Consider the following 12,988-nt stretch of genomic DNA (forward strand, 5'->3'; position numbering starts at 1 on the left):
TCAAACGATGAAAGATTTATGGAGTTGTGTCTAGTTTCTTGCTCCCTCTCTCAGGGCAGGGTAACTGATGTAGTCGCTAGGATATCCTGCTGAGCATACTATGTCTGAAACTTATTAGACTGACCCCGCAGCGCGCAGCCTTTGTGCTTCCCGTGCCTCGGAAAAGAAGCAAAGGATGACCCTTGTACGTACACTGCCCAAATAAGGATGCATAGCCTTTGTTGGACGATTCCTTGCCATGGAAGCCATCGTGACGAACTCCGCCTCTTTGAAGGGCATCCAGCTCAATGACGGGCTCAGTGTCTTTCGCTCACCTCTCACCTTTGTGTTCACTCTGCGAAACGCACGGATCCGTTATCAACGCTGCGACCGGTTGTAACCATCTCCTTTCCGTCATTGATCGTAGCAATTTCATTTTGTAGTCAGCGAGCGGGATGGCAGCTGCAGTTCATCTTGATCCTGTTCATGTGCGCTTGAATTATTCACTCTTTTGCAGAACACGATGGGTCTCGAAGACTCTGACATCTATCTTTTCCAGCGAGTGGACACGATTACCCACAAGGGATTCAGTGTCCCCGATCCGTGAGTGGGCCTTAAATAATCAAGTACGGCGTTAACGAAGGTTTCATCCAGTTTTGCACCCAGACAATCACCTCGAGGGACTTTCGTGAGCGCTGTGCTCGCCACTGCACTATTCCGATGCTGGCACATTCTGATATTCTTCTCTGCATGGGGAACGCTTATCACCATCCTCAATCACCAGGGCCATAAACTTTACTTCGCTGCGACGCTCCTCACTGTGTTGGTTTATTATAATACACTGCTTGATCCGACATCTATAGCTCACGTCCGTTCCATAGAGTTGGTACCGTGCTCGGTTTCGTCATTTCTTACCGTACGACGTCGTCGTTCGAAAGGTACAACGAGGGCCGCCGGCTATGGTCACAAATCATTCTAGCGAGCCGGACGTTTGCTCGAACAGTGTGGTTCCATATACCAGGTGCCTATCGACCATTTCTTATGTCGGGGCTTTCTTTAATACTTTGACAATAGATCCGCCTGCGACGGAATCTGCTTCTGCAGAGGAGCTTAGGGCACGAACAATGGTAGAGAAAAAGACCGTCATCAATTTACTTGAAGCATATGCTGTAGCCATCAAACATTATTTGCGTGGGGAAGACGGCATCTACTACAAGTACGCCCATTTCAGTCGCGTTTTCTCGCGTCTAAGTATTTTTTTGAACTGCAGGGATCTGTACTATCTTGTCAAATTCCTTCCTGCCTATGCGCTCCCTCCAGGCATTCCCTCACATCCGGACCAGGCGCAAACAGACGATGGACATTCGCTCTCTCCGACGGATTCTCCCGTACGACCGACAGCCAACGGCAATCGCCAATCTTTAGATCGTCCCTCCGGTGGCAACCTCCTGCATCACAGAACTTCGGTATCCTCCGCGTCGGCACAAGCAGGTCTACCCCTACCAGCGACAAGCCCGATCTCCAGGAAGCCAATGTTCTTGGAGCCTTGGAGGAGCCCAGAAGCTAAGGGACATCATGCGGAGCCGCACAAGGACAAGATGATCTTAACCAAGACCGACGAAGCATACCTACTACCTGCTAGCATGCCTCCGAAATACCACTTGTTTGATCTGTTCCCGTTCTCGTTATTCATTCACCTTCTTACCAAGCGGGGTAAAGAAGTTAAAGGCAAGAAGGCAGCTAGGATAAGGGCCAAGATGAGGGGCATAGGCGTCTCGCACAATCTGCCGCTAGAAATATCCCTGTATCTCGTAAGCATCGCCGATGACCATGCCAGCTGAACATCAGCAACTGACAGACGTATAGAGCTCATATATATCGGCGCTCCAAAAACGGAAAACGATGGATGTACCTACGACAAGTAGATCTTTGTACGTTTATTTCTGGGGGATTTTGGTTGACATATGCATGCGACAGACGCACTGCTGGCAGCGCTCAATCAGCTTGTTGACAGTCTCACCGGTCTCGAACGTATTCTCACGACACCCATTCCTTTCTCGTCAGTACATTGTGTCCCATGATGATATTTTCCCCATGTCGCTTTAACTGAATTTAATCCAGTTACTCCATTCACCTCTGGGTGGTAACAGTCCTGTATAATTTGTGTTTGGTGAGGTCACGTCGCTTTGTGTAGGAGCTTGACCTAACGCCGCCACCACTCTAGCCGTTCCAAATCTGGCAGGCCTTGGGGTGGATTACTATTCCAGCCTGTTCGATACTGGTGCGTCCTTTTCGCCCCCATCACATCAACATGTGATGTGCTGTGACCTCGACCTCATATTCACTTTATAGAGCTTTATATTCTTCGGGTTCCTCGTGGCTGGGGAAGAAATAGAGAGTACGCGTGGTGTTTTGTCTACCTTGTGATGAGTTGGGCTGAAGTATTGATTCGATCAGATCCCTTCGGGTATGACAAGAACGACCTGGTAACTAGTAACTCGTCGAGATGAAACGTACCCATCACTTACCCGCCCCTCCACAGAACATGGATCATTTCACTTCGAATATCATCCGTCTGCACCCGTTCTACCAAGTACTTCATGGGCATCCGAAGAGGCTAATTCTACTCTTATAGGTAATGAACTCAGGGCCATTACCTCTGCGGCGGCGCCAGATCCTGCCCGCTGGGCCTTTGCGCCGGAAAACGATCTGCTGTTTGCCACGAATTATGATAAGGACGAACGGGTATCACCGGAGGAGTGGACACGAAGAGGGTCTGCGCAGATGCAGACTGCTGCGAGCTTTATCTAACGAAATTTCCTCTTGGCATAGTTTTTTTAAAAATTATGGACTCTGCCTAAATGGTGGAGGTCCCTCCGGACTTTATCGAAAACTAACGTACTGGCTACCTTTTTGCATATCCTCACGCGGCATACATACATCGTCCACTTCACTTGCATATATTATAGAATACCTATACCGTTACTTCTGTACTGGACTCTAACCGTCGGTAAATCGTAGTAATCCCAAAATGGCAATCTTCCAGTGACTCGGTAAATTTTGTTATGAGGTTTGGTTGTCGTCTTCCATCTATTCGTTTTCTACCATCGTACACCCGTCGCATTCATCACGTCAGTCGTAGCAACTCCGATATGTCGACGGTGAACAAGGTTGCCCATCCGTTCGATAAGGCGCAGTTGGAGGCTCTGTTGAGCAGGAGATTTTTCTACGCGCCTGCATTTGAGATCTACGGTGGTGCGTGGGATGCGATACTACTGGATGTATGCAGTTCTGAAATTCCCCTGCAGGCGTTGCTGGATTGTACGACTATGGCCCGCCTGGCTCGGCCCTGCAAGCCAACATAATATCTGAATGGCGGAAACACTTCATCGTGGAAGAATCAATGCTCGAACTGGATACCACCGTTATGACTCCCGCTCCCGTCTTCGAAACCTCTGGCCATGTTGCGCGATTTGCAGACTGGATGGTAAAGGACACGAAAACGGGCGATGTGCTTCGAGCGGATCACTTGGTGAAAAATGTTCTGTCAGCGCGACTTGCAGACGACAGTGAAGTTAGACTGGGAGCACAGCAACAGCAACAGCAACCCGCAGATGCTGCGGCTGCAAAGAAGAAGAAAAAGGACAAGACGCCGCCCAAGGTTGCCTTGGATCCTGCCGTTGCGAAGGAATACGAAGTGATTTTAGCTCAGGTCAGTTTGTTATTGTCATATCGGTCCGGAAAGTGGATTAACTAACAAATCTGGAGGCAGCTAGACAACTATTCCGGTCCCGAACTGGGTGCATTGTGTAAAAAATATAACATACGGAATCCTGACACGGACAACGAGGTTGGCGAGCCTCAGCAATTCAACTTGATGTTCGCGAGCAGTATCGGTCCGACCGGACAGCATCCCGGGTATGTCTAGGCCCCCTCCCCTTCAATGTTCTTTCTCCATCTCACTGTCTCTGCAGCTTCCTTCGACCAGAGACAGCCCAGGGTCATTTCCTCAATTTCTCCCGTCTCCTCGAATTCAACAATGGCCGTGTCCCCTTCGCCTCTGCTCAGATAGGTCGATCTTTCCGTAACGAAATTTCACCACGCGCTGGTCTTCTTCGTGTCCGAGAATTCACAATGGCCGAGATCGAGCACTATGTGGACCCTGAAGACAAAAGTCATGTTCGGTTCAAAGAGGTCCGCGATGTTATTCTCGTCCTCCTAGATCGTCATGTGCAGGCGAGCGGTAGCACTCAGGTGGTCGATATGAGTGTAGGCGAGGCCGTGGACAAGGGAATCATCGCTAACGAGACACTGGGATACTTCATAGCACGTATCTATCAATTCTTGGTCAAGATTGGTATCAACCGTTCGCGGCTGCGGTTTAGACAGCATATGGCCAATGAGATGGCTCACTACGCCACTGACTGCTGGGATGCGGAGATCGAGAACTCGACTGGCTGGACAGAGTGTGTGGGATGTGCCGATCGCGCTGCATATGATTTAACGGTGCACTCAAAGAAAACTGGACATCCGCTCGTTGTACGGCAGTACCTCAAAGAGCCGATCGTTACGGAGAAGCTGGTTGGAGACCTGAACAAGAAACTGGTTGGAAAGTCGTTCAAGCAGGATGCCGGCGTCCTGACGAAACACATCGAATCCCTTGACGAACCGGAGCTCCTCAAGTTGAAGGAAGATCTATCTATAGGGTAACACAATTATTTTTCTCTGTTCCGTTCAATTGAATATTTTCTCACGTTTATTGCTTTAGTAACGTCAAGATTGAAACCTCGGAAGGGAAGACGTTTGAGCTGTCTCCGGAGTTTTTAAGCATCGAGAGAAAGACCTTCAAGCAAAACAGTAAGTACCGATTACCGGAACTCTCCGTTGAATGGCTGATTGGATCATTTATCAGTTTGTGAATACACTCCAAACGTCATTGAACCTTCCTTTGGTCTCGGGCGGATATTGTACACATTGCTGGAGCATAATTTTTGGAGCAGAGAACAGGATAAAGAGCGAGGGGTGCGCATCATTATTCATTAATTGAGTTGAACGTTCATCTGACGACCATTGGATAATGAATGCAGGTTCTGTCACTTCCTGCTGTGGTAGCACCGACCAAGGTCCTTATCGTCCCCCTAAGTTCCCGGGAGGAATTCGATCCCATAGTTTCAGAAATCTGTACGTCTGACCGCTCACGATGAGGTGACACTGACCCTGTCGCTCCCATGACAGCCGCCAAATTGCGTAGAGCAGGGGTATTCTCCCGTGTAGACGATTCCAATGTATCTATCGGACGTCGTTACGCACGAAATGACGAACTGGGAACACCTTATGGTATCACTGTTGACTTTGCTTGTGAGTATCTTCGCTACGTCATTTTTTTCCGATTGGGAAAATCATCCCTAATGGTATGTCAAAACAGCCGTGCAAAATAGGACTGTAACGTTGCGGTGAGTTCCCCGTCTCCTTCTTTGATTTCAGGCACTGATTAACCTATCTATCTGCCTTTGCCATGTTATTCAGCGAGAGGGATACCATGGATCAGAGGATTGGTTCCATTGACGAGGTGATTGCGGCTGTTACGGATTTGGTAGAGGGGACTATGGAGTGGCCTGAGGCTTGCCAGAAATTACCCGCTTACGATGGTGTGCAAGCTATCGATTAATGAACGACGTTTGAGGAACAAATGTATTCTTAATGTAAAGAGCTGATAGAACTGACGATCTCGGGCGGCAGGCTTTACTTGGTGACGAAAACCCGGGGGGAACGGCTATCCGGTGTGGTCTTAGCGTTACATATCCCAACAGGTACGTTCAAGTCGTTGATGATCAAAGGGTGATTCCCGAGGAGGTACTAAAATACCCCGGGGGGTTGGGGGGGAAGGCAAAGCAACCATGCAGTATGCTTATTAGCCTGCAATAGGGATAAGAGCTTGCGTAATGCGGGGCGGGAGGGGTTTTTTATATTATGATTATAGGACCTGCAGGCTGGGCCTTCCTATTCATAGGGATGCAACCCGTGAATTGAATATCGCACACAAAGAGTCCCGCTGGTCGGATCTCTGTTGAATAGATCGAGGGAAGAGACCCATGTTTATTTTCGGCCTCGGGGCTAGAAGTGACGGGGAAGTTCGTTTACAGGAAGTGCAGAAGAGATGAAACAGGAAAGGTAAGAAGGAAGAAGACTGGATATGTTGGGAAGAGAAGGGTAATAGAGCGGGCGGAGGGGGGGGGTGTCACGATATGTTTTTTTTTAGTGCCCGCGAGATGTAAGCCTGCCTGCTACGAGAGAGGAAGCTGAGATACATCTGTCCGGCGGTGCTTGACGTATACACGTAGGATAGACGCTGTATGTGATGATTGTTTAGTTTAGATAACGGTGATCACTTCCATGCGACCTGAGCCCTGAAGGCGAATTCACAGTGGCAAACCCCATTCTGAGATGAGCCCGTGGCAGAGATACATAATATAGTCTGGGTTATCAGTAGGGGGAGGGGATGTAATAAGCGTATAGTACGTCAGATGGAGAGTTATCAGGGTGAGGGCGACACGTGTGTGAGAGTACCGCAGCGCTCGCGCCAAAGTCCATAGCGGGTCAGATGACAGGCGGCCCGGCAGATTTCAATTGTCGAGGGTCGGGAGATATCGCATGGGTCTGGGTCCGGTACGGTAGAGCGTAGCGCGACCGAGTGCGGAGAGAGGACTTGCGTGCATTTGTGGGTGTGTGAGGCACGAAGGAAACCCATTATCAATGAAAAAGGGTATTTCATCGATGGGGCGCGATAGCATGTTTGGCGTATGAAAGAGAGGGATAAAAAGGCATTGGGCACGTTGGGAACGAGGCGCGGGATTAGAGACAGGGTTTAGGGACCAGGTTAATAATGAAAACCCCGAGAAAAGTCCTGTTTGTATGCCCTTTTTCCCAAGGGCGTGAGTAAAGATTAACCAGAAATGTGGCCGGCAAAGTGGCCTTTAGAGCATAACTGCAGCAACGACCCTACGAAACGTTGATGCAGGGAAACAAAAAAAACTTGACTTATTGGCAAAAGGTTGGTTTTTAACTGTCTTTTGGGTTGCCGCGTTTTTGCGCAAGGGAACCCCAGAAGATTGCAGCGTGGCCCTTGCGTCTGACAAATTACAAAAGGGAAATTGGATTTTGATATTTTTTTCTGTTTTGTCAAGAAAAAGAGAATAGCCGGGAGGAAGCGGGTTCGTCAACATGGACGGCATGAGAACGAATGAGATCTGGGATGGTCCATTGTGAATCTCGCGTCGCCGACACATGGCCTTCCTAGAAGGCACACTACCGGAGAAAGGGAGCGTGACTCGATGAACTCGATGAAAATAAATATAATATTAAAATAAGGTGTGATGTCCGGCTCCGGCCTACGTGCCGGCTGCAGCATATGAGATAATTTAAAATAGATATATAAGAGCGCAAGGTTTTGCCGCTCATTTTCTTTTCTCCAGCCCAAGTGCCCGCGCCTGGCCCCCCCGTTTTCTATTCCTCTTCGCCTTTGCTTTCTCCGTCGTCGTATTCTCCGTTATTATGTCCTCTCGCGACGCGTCCAAGGGTGTTCCGTCAGGTCTCCTGGCTTTCCCCAGCCTGTCTTCGTCTCTGCATACACTACCACAAGCGACCAGCATGAAGAGCGTCTCGCTACATCCGAACATGTACAACCAGCCTGCTAGTGAGGCGAAAGTATGTTTATTTGTATTATTATCTTCGAGTAGCGCTGAGCCGGTTGTTCTCCAGCTACAAAAGGCCTTGTCGTCAAAGACCGCCGCAGCACATCCATCGCAGAATCCTGCTATGACTCCGTACATGCGACCTGTGAGTAATAGATTATTTATCTAACGGTCCTCCGACCGAGTGGCTGACCCTTTCTGTCAGACTACCCCATCGTCACATTGCGATTCCTCGCCTCTCATGATGCGCAAACCGGTGCGTTTTTTCCTCAACGCGTGATTCAGCTCGGGTCCTGATATCGGGCGTTCGATAACAGCAAAAATCAAAATGAACGCGTCGTTCAACCACCATTCTTCTTCCCCTGGGCCTTTTGATGTTCATTTAGAACGTTCACAGGGACTTTGTAGGACACCCCCCCCCCTCTCTTGGCTGTTTGCTAGTCTTCGGCTATATGCTGCATTTTGCTTTCGTCCGGCTTTCGTTTGCATCGCATCACATCACATAGACCATCATGCATTTTCATTTCATCGTTTTCATCTTATCATTTATTTTGGGCTTTTTGTGCATTTCTACCTTACTCTATAATTTGTGGATATTATAGTATAGATACCTTCGGGTCCTGCAATTGTATATGGGTACTGCGTGCTTTTTCGGAATTCCCTGTCTGTTGGTTATTTTGACGTGAACGTGAACGTGAGCATTTGGACTGTAATTTGGATGAATATTCGAATGTTCGTATTCACGATTTACGTGCGTGATCTTACGTCATTGTATTGAAGAGGATTTATTGAATGTAATCGGCCCTAGATCTCTCCGTCAGTGACTTGGACAAGAAGGTCTGTCTGTACATTATCTCTGTATCTTACCGGTTCTATCGTGCACCAAGTCGATGCATGTTTACCCAGTTTCGTGTTTCGGGTACCAGATATCCCCCCCCCTTGGAAAAAAAAAAAAAAAAACAAATCCGGATATTCACATGGCCATCATCATTGGCTCGTATGTGTACATGTCATGTTTCTCCTCGCCCTCTTCGATCCTGCAGGAGTAAGATAAGGAAAGATATAATACTCGTTCATCATTCACTTGGTAGCCGAAATGCGTGTGCTCAGCGACGACTGAATAGCTCGCGTGCCAATGTGTCCGAACGGGCGGCGTAGCTACATCCCCGTTCACGAAAGTCTTGCACATATGTACCGGGTACCGTGGTGACGCAGGGTGAAATAAGTCCCATAAGTGACCTGGCCACTGTCCGGTCCCGAGTTCCGTGCAGACAATCTATCTCCTGCAGGTACACGATGAGACACATGTCTTTTTGCTCATTCGAATTCAGTATATTGGTACTTGATGACATTTTCCCATTGGCCTCGTCGTCGGTTCTGCCATGACATCACGGATTACCTTCTCCCCCCCCCCCAGGGATAGATATCGTTACGCGACCCATCCTCTCTATTGACGTCTACACATCGACTCATTACTCCCGGTCGGCGGCGCCTCACCCTCGGATGTATCCGCGCACTGAACGATCCCGCTGCTTAATTATGCATTCCCCCTCCCAAGGCGCTGGTTGAAGAAAAAAGGAAAAAAAAGAAAAAAGTTGAAGCTGTTCGGATACTTCCGACGGGACGGACATATTTGACTCCCCACCAGTGATAATCATACCGTTCGAAAGGATGCGTAGCTCCGGATATGTAAGTGCCTCCGCGATAACATACACGTAATACCCACCTGGAGCCTATTGAAACTTATCTCGAGAGGGCACTCATTACATGTACCTTACAATGTTCATGATCACCGTGCCAAGTCGGGGCATGACAGTTCTTCCTTCCACTGGTGGTTCTCGCGCAAATGGGTCGTCCCTTTCAATTGGGAAAAACGTGTACAGCGCATGCTGCGGGGTGACTCGTTAGGAGATTGGCTCAGGTGCCTTGTAAATGAGGGTGCGTCACACGTGTTGTGTTCCCTCCCCGATCCACCAGGTTGGCGGGGTTCGGGAAATGTAAATATTAATGGCATGGGAACTGTGTTTCTCTTCGCGGCACGGTGGATGAGTGGGGGCTCACTGGCAGGCAGGCAGCAGCGTAGATATTGGACCCGCCAGTCATGAGGTACTGTTTTTTTCTCGCACACCTGAATAGAGAGCCTTGGTAGTGTTACAGGGAGTCTTTGCACCCCAGAATGCAATAACAGCGTGCCAGCCTTAGGCCCTGTAGTCTATTCAATGCAGCGGTTATCTTATCTTTACATCGGGGAGAGCGATGATCTTTCGATCGTTTGGAGCGAGACGATCGAGAACGTGATCATCGTAACTTGGGATCCGTGCAAACCTTTAGATGCTGAATGAATGAAGGGATCGTACAGATCTGTATTCAGTACCAGGAAGGGGACTCATTCTCCATGCAATACGAGGACAGGGACATGGTCCTCTTTATTGTACGTGTATGCACCCCATTTTTTTGCATTTCCATTACAATTACAAGGGTGCGGCTATCAACAAGGTATAGGGCACCACTTCAAAATGTAGTACATGCGCCGACCCCAAGACAAATAGATAACCATCCTTCTATTACCGACAAGGCACCTGGGGCATTCACCGCCTCGACGTTTAACCTTCAGTGCGCCACCGCTTACTTGCGTATTGACCGAGCACGCTAGTAACAAAATGAAGCCCCTAAAACCCCCAGCTGCGGAGAACGCTAGATATAACGCGGAAATGAATTCACGACGAGTTTCCTCGCCTTGTGCAGGTCATTGGCTTGTCTTCGCATAGTTAGCGCTGTCCCACCTACAGATCTAAGAAAGAAATAGCCAAGTGCCGCAGTAGAGGAACATTGAAAAAAAACCGGATCAGTTCAGCGGATCACGGACGGATTCGCAAGCTTCAATGTTGGATGTGAACGGAAATGAAAACCCCTCGAGGTTCGACAAGATTTACATGCTGGCCATCGCAAGGGTATGGCGTCATTACGGTTCATTGCTATTGGACAGAGAAACGTGTATTCTGCATGATCTGATAGAGAAGAGAAATACAGATCATTGTAAGATTTCTGGGCCGCATGTTAGTGATGATAGGCTACAAGACGTATGGTTGCGTACCTATCGATCTAGAGCCTTCATATCATGAATTTGGGAGATACAGAGGAGCTGAATCTGCTAGCACTAAAAATGGGACCCAAGATCGAGAGGGGGGGGGGACGTTTGGCGGGATATGAACTTTGATTACAGGGACCACGATATACAGATAGAATTAGATAATCGAAGCGCGCTTGGGTCAGCCCCATGCTGCTGTAGTGCTACAAGATGTGAGTGCGATTCCAGCCAAAATGAACGGATACTGACCTATAGTTAACAATCAGGTGTCCGTCAGTAGCAAACGACTGAATGTCCCTCGTTTAGCGGATTGGAGCCCCGACGAAGGCGAAGCAGGTCACACACACCTTGAACAGATTGGAGACAGTATCGTCTGGTGCTGGGGAGAACGCCAGGTTGATATACGTATGCTGCAGTACCAGAGTTCAGCTTTGCCCAGTGGATCCAGCTCATCGTCCACGCACCAACGGCTCTCCCGCCTTCCACGCAAGTTCCTTCCTTAGAAACTGTATAACAGCCTGGAACCTATTCGACGACGTGATTTTGAAGAAGTTCTGCTTCATGATGGGCGCATTTCCGACGGCCTTGAAGCGTACAATCACTGTAATTTTCCTCCTTGTGTAAAACGGCGTTCATCTGCGACGAGCTACGACAGACGCACCTTTCTCTCCATCTTTTTTCTTATACGTCTGCAGAGCCTTGAGGGCCTCGGTTGCAGATTCTGAAGGGCCCTCTGGGTTCGCCCATGACGGTAATGGCCGGTCTGGTGAATCGGAGGACATGGCTTCATGTGTCACGCCGTGTCACGTCTCATAGTGGACTCTCTGTTACGCCCATATTTGGACTTGAACATTCATCCTTTCTATCAAAACCCTACCGTGTTTCATGAATTCGATGCACGGAAATCATAGCAGCCAGCTAGGTATGATCCCCGCTCTCTCTTTCATATGTCCAACAAACTTATTGGCATGGTCACCACTGCAGGGACGCGAGGTCAAATCCCGAACAACTAGCACACATGTTTCCAGAGTTAAACAATTTACGCTAATATTTTGTTACATGGTATTCAAATTCCAGTTCCTCAGACTTACGTTTCCGTGTCTCATCTGCTTGACGGGCGAGTCAATCACTGCAACACGTGTAAGTGGGGGTGAACACGACTTACGCATTTCCCGTGGTGTTTTTTTTTTTTAGAATTTTCCACCACTGAACTTGGAGAAGCCCTCGCGGAGACCCTCACCGATTTTGTCCGCCGTGTCTGAATCCTGCATAGTAGTAGATGATGATGATGAGTACCCCCCAGTCAGGGCTGGGAAAACGGGGACCTACAAGGTTGTACCCGGCCTTCTGCGCGGCATACGACACGCCCTTGCCTGCCCAGCCACCCCCACCGCTCTGATTGTTCCCGGATGAACCGTGCGAGTTGTCGTTGTCGTTGTTGCCGGAACCGTATGTATTACCGGAGCCGTACGAACTGTCCTTGTTACCGGACCCATATGAGCTATCCTGGTTACCCGACCCGTACGAGTCGCCCTTGTTGCTTGATCCGTACGAGCTGGTGTTGTTCCCAGAACCATACGAGTCGTTGCCGGACGTCTTGGATCCGTACGAATCGTTGTTACCAGATCCGTACGAGTCGTTCCCCCCGTAGGTATTGGCGGAGGACGAACGATCGTTGTTCGACCCGTAGTTGTCGCTGCCTCCATACCCCCCACTCCCCCCACGTCCAGACCCATAACTGTCGCCGCCGCTGGAACCACGATTGCCTGACCCGTAGCTGTCGTTATTGGAGGAGCGGTTGCTAGACCCATACGAGTCGTCGTTCCGCGATCCTCCTCCATAGCCTGAGTCGTTGCCGCCGGTGGCAGTGGAAGAACCGTACGAGTCTGACTTGGTAGACCCGTAGGTGTCATTGGAAGAAGAGTTGTTGCGACTGCCGTACGTGTCTGTGTTACCAGACCCGTAGGAGTCGTCGTTGGATCGGTTGTTGTTCCTGGAACCGAACGAGTCGTTGTTTGACGACCCATAAGAGTTGTTGTTTCCGGACCCGTAGGAGTTGTCGTTATCGTTGTTGTAAGACATAGTAGCAGGTGGAGAAGAAGGTGGGCTTTGTTGTGTGAGGGTGGTCCTCTATACTGATGAACGTGTATGCCACAGCATTTATAGCTCTATGGATTAGGGGCCTTCGGGAGTCTAAGTGTGCCGAATGGTATGTATCAGGTGCTGTTCA

General features: G+C 49.2%; 6 protein-coding genes across 6 annotated transcripts; 3 read left to right on the forward strand and 3 right to left on the reverse strand.

Annotated features, from left to right (window-relative positions):
• Positions 1-113: 113 nt before the first annotated feature.
• On the forward strand, positions 114-2,829 carry BT62DRAFT_487046 (UPF0187-domain-containing protein). Its single transcript, XM_043181139.1, has 13 exons — positions 114-467; positions 539-582; positions 634-801; positions 861-1,000; positions 1,054-1,195; positions 1,250-1,790; positions 1,846-1,900; positions 1,957-2,038; positions 2,101-2,149; positions 2,204-2,260; positions 2,332-2,377; positions 2,437-2,465; positions 2,522-2,829. The coding sequence occupies exons 1-13, from the start codon at positions 435-437 to the stop codon at positions 2,612-2,614; spliced, it is 1,479 nt and encodes a 492-aa protein (XP_043034911.1). The 5' UTR covers positions 114-434; the 3' UTR covers positions 2,615-2,829.
• A 302-nt stretch (positions 2,830-3,131) lies between these two features.
• On the forward strand, positions 3,132-5,647 carry BT62DRAFT_908416 (glycine-tRNA ligase; the record flags this gene model as incomplete). Its single annotated transcript, XM_043183708.1, has 10 exons — positions 3,132-3,234; positions 3,288-3,691; positions 3,752-3,897; positions 3,954-4,685; positions 4,748-4,836; positions 4,892-5,001; positions 5,067-5,160; positions 5,215-5,337; positions 5,405-5,432; positions 5,506-5,647. 10 exons carry the CDS (start codon positions 3,132-3,134, stop codon positions 5,645-5,647), a joined length of 1,971 nt encoding a protein of 656 aa, XP_043034912.1.
• A 1,783-nt stretch (positions 5,648-7,430) lies between these two features.
• BT62DRAFT_937182 (uncharacterized protein) lies at positions 7,431-8,375 on the forward strand. Its single transcript, XM_043187264.1, has 4 exons — positions 7,431-7,683; positions 7,738-7,815; positions 7,876-7,926; positions 7,988-8,375. Exons 1-4 carry the CDS (start codon positions 7,531-7,533, stop codon positions 8,000-8,002), a joined length of 297 nt encoding a protein of 98 aa, XP_043034913.1. The 5' UTR covers positions 7,431-7,530; the 3' UTR covers positions 8,003-8,375.
• A 268-nt stretch (positions 8,376-8,643) lies between these two features.
• Positions 8,644-9,766, reverse strand: BT62DRAFT_1080145 (uncharacterized protein; the record flags this gene model as incomplete). Its single annotated transcript, XM_043179555.1, has 4 exons — positions 9,618-9,766; positions 9,449-9,570; positions 9,284-9,403; positions 8,644-8,946 (listed from the first exon to the last, which is right to left on the reverse strand). Exons 1-4 carry the CDS (start codon positions 9,682-9,684, stop codon positions 8,644-8,646), a joined length of 612 nt encoding a protein of 203 aa, XP_043034914.1. The 5' UTR covers positions 9,685-9,766.
• Positions 9,767-10,935: 1,169 nt separating this feature from the next.
• On the reverse strand, positions 10,936-11,361 carry BT62DRAFT_937183 (ubiquitin-like protein). The gene is made up of 4 exons (XM_043187265.1): positions 11,223-11,361; positions 11,106-11,168; positions 11,008-11,045; positions 10,936-10,961 (listed from the first exon to the last, which is right to left on the reverse strand). The coding sequence occupies exons 1-4, from the start codon at positions 11,319-11,321 to the stop codon at positions 10,940-10,942; spliced, it is 222 nt and encodes a 73-aa protein (XP_043034915.1). The 5' UTR covers positions 11,322-11,361; the 3' UTR covers positions 10,936-10,939.
• A 379-nt stretch (positions 11,362-11,740) lies between these two features.
• On the reverse strand, positions 11,741-12,860 carry BT62DRAFT_937184 (uncharacterized protein). Its single transcript, XM_043187266.1, has 3 exons — positions 12,088-12,860; positions 11,924-12,023; positions 11,741-11,864 (listed from the first exon to the last, which is right to left on the reverse strand). The coding sequence occupies exons 1-2, from the start codon at positions 12,838-12,840 to the stop codon at positions 11,949-11,951; spliced, it is 828 nt and encodes a 275-aa protein (XP_043034916.1). The 5' UTR covers positions 12,841-12,860; the 3' UTR covers positions 11,741-11,864; positions 11,924-11,948.
• Positions 12,861-12,988: the final 128 nt, after the last annotated feature.

The sequence above is a fragment of the Guyanagaster necrorhizus genome, assembly GCF_019112545.1.
Source record: "Guyanagaster necrorhizus MCA 3950 unplaced genomic scaffold BT62scaffold_38, whole genome shotgun sequence".
Taxonomy (NCBI): Eukaryota; Fungi; Basidiomycota; class Agaricomycetes; order Agaricales; family Physalacriaceae; genus Guyanagaster; species Guyanagaster necrorhizus.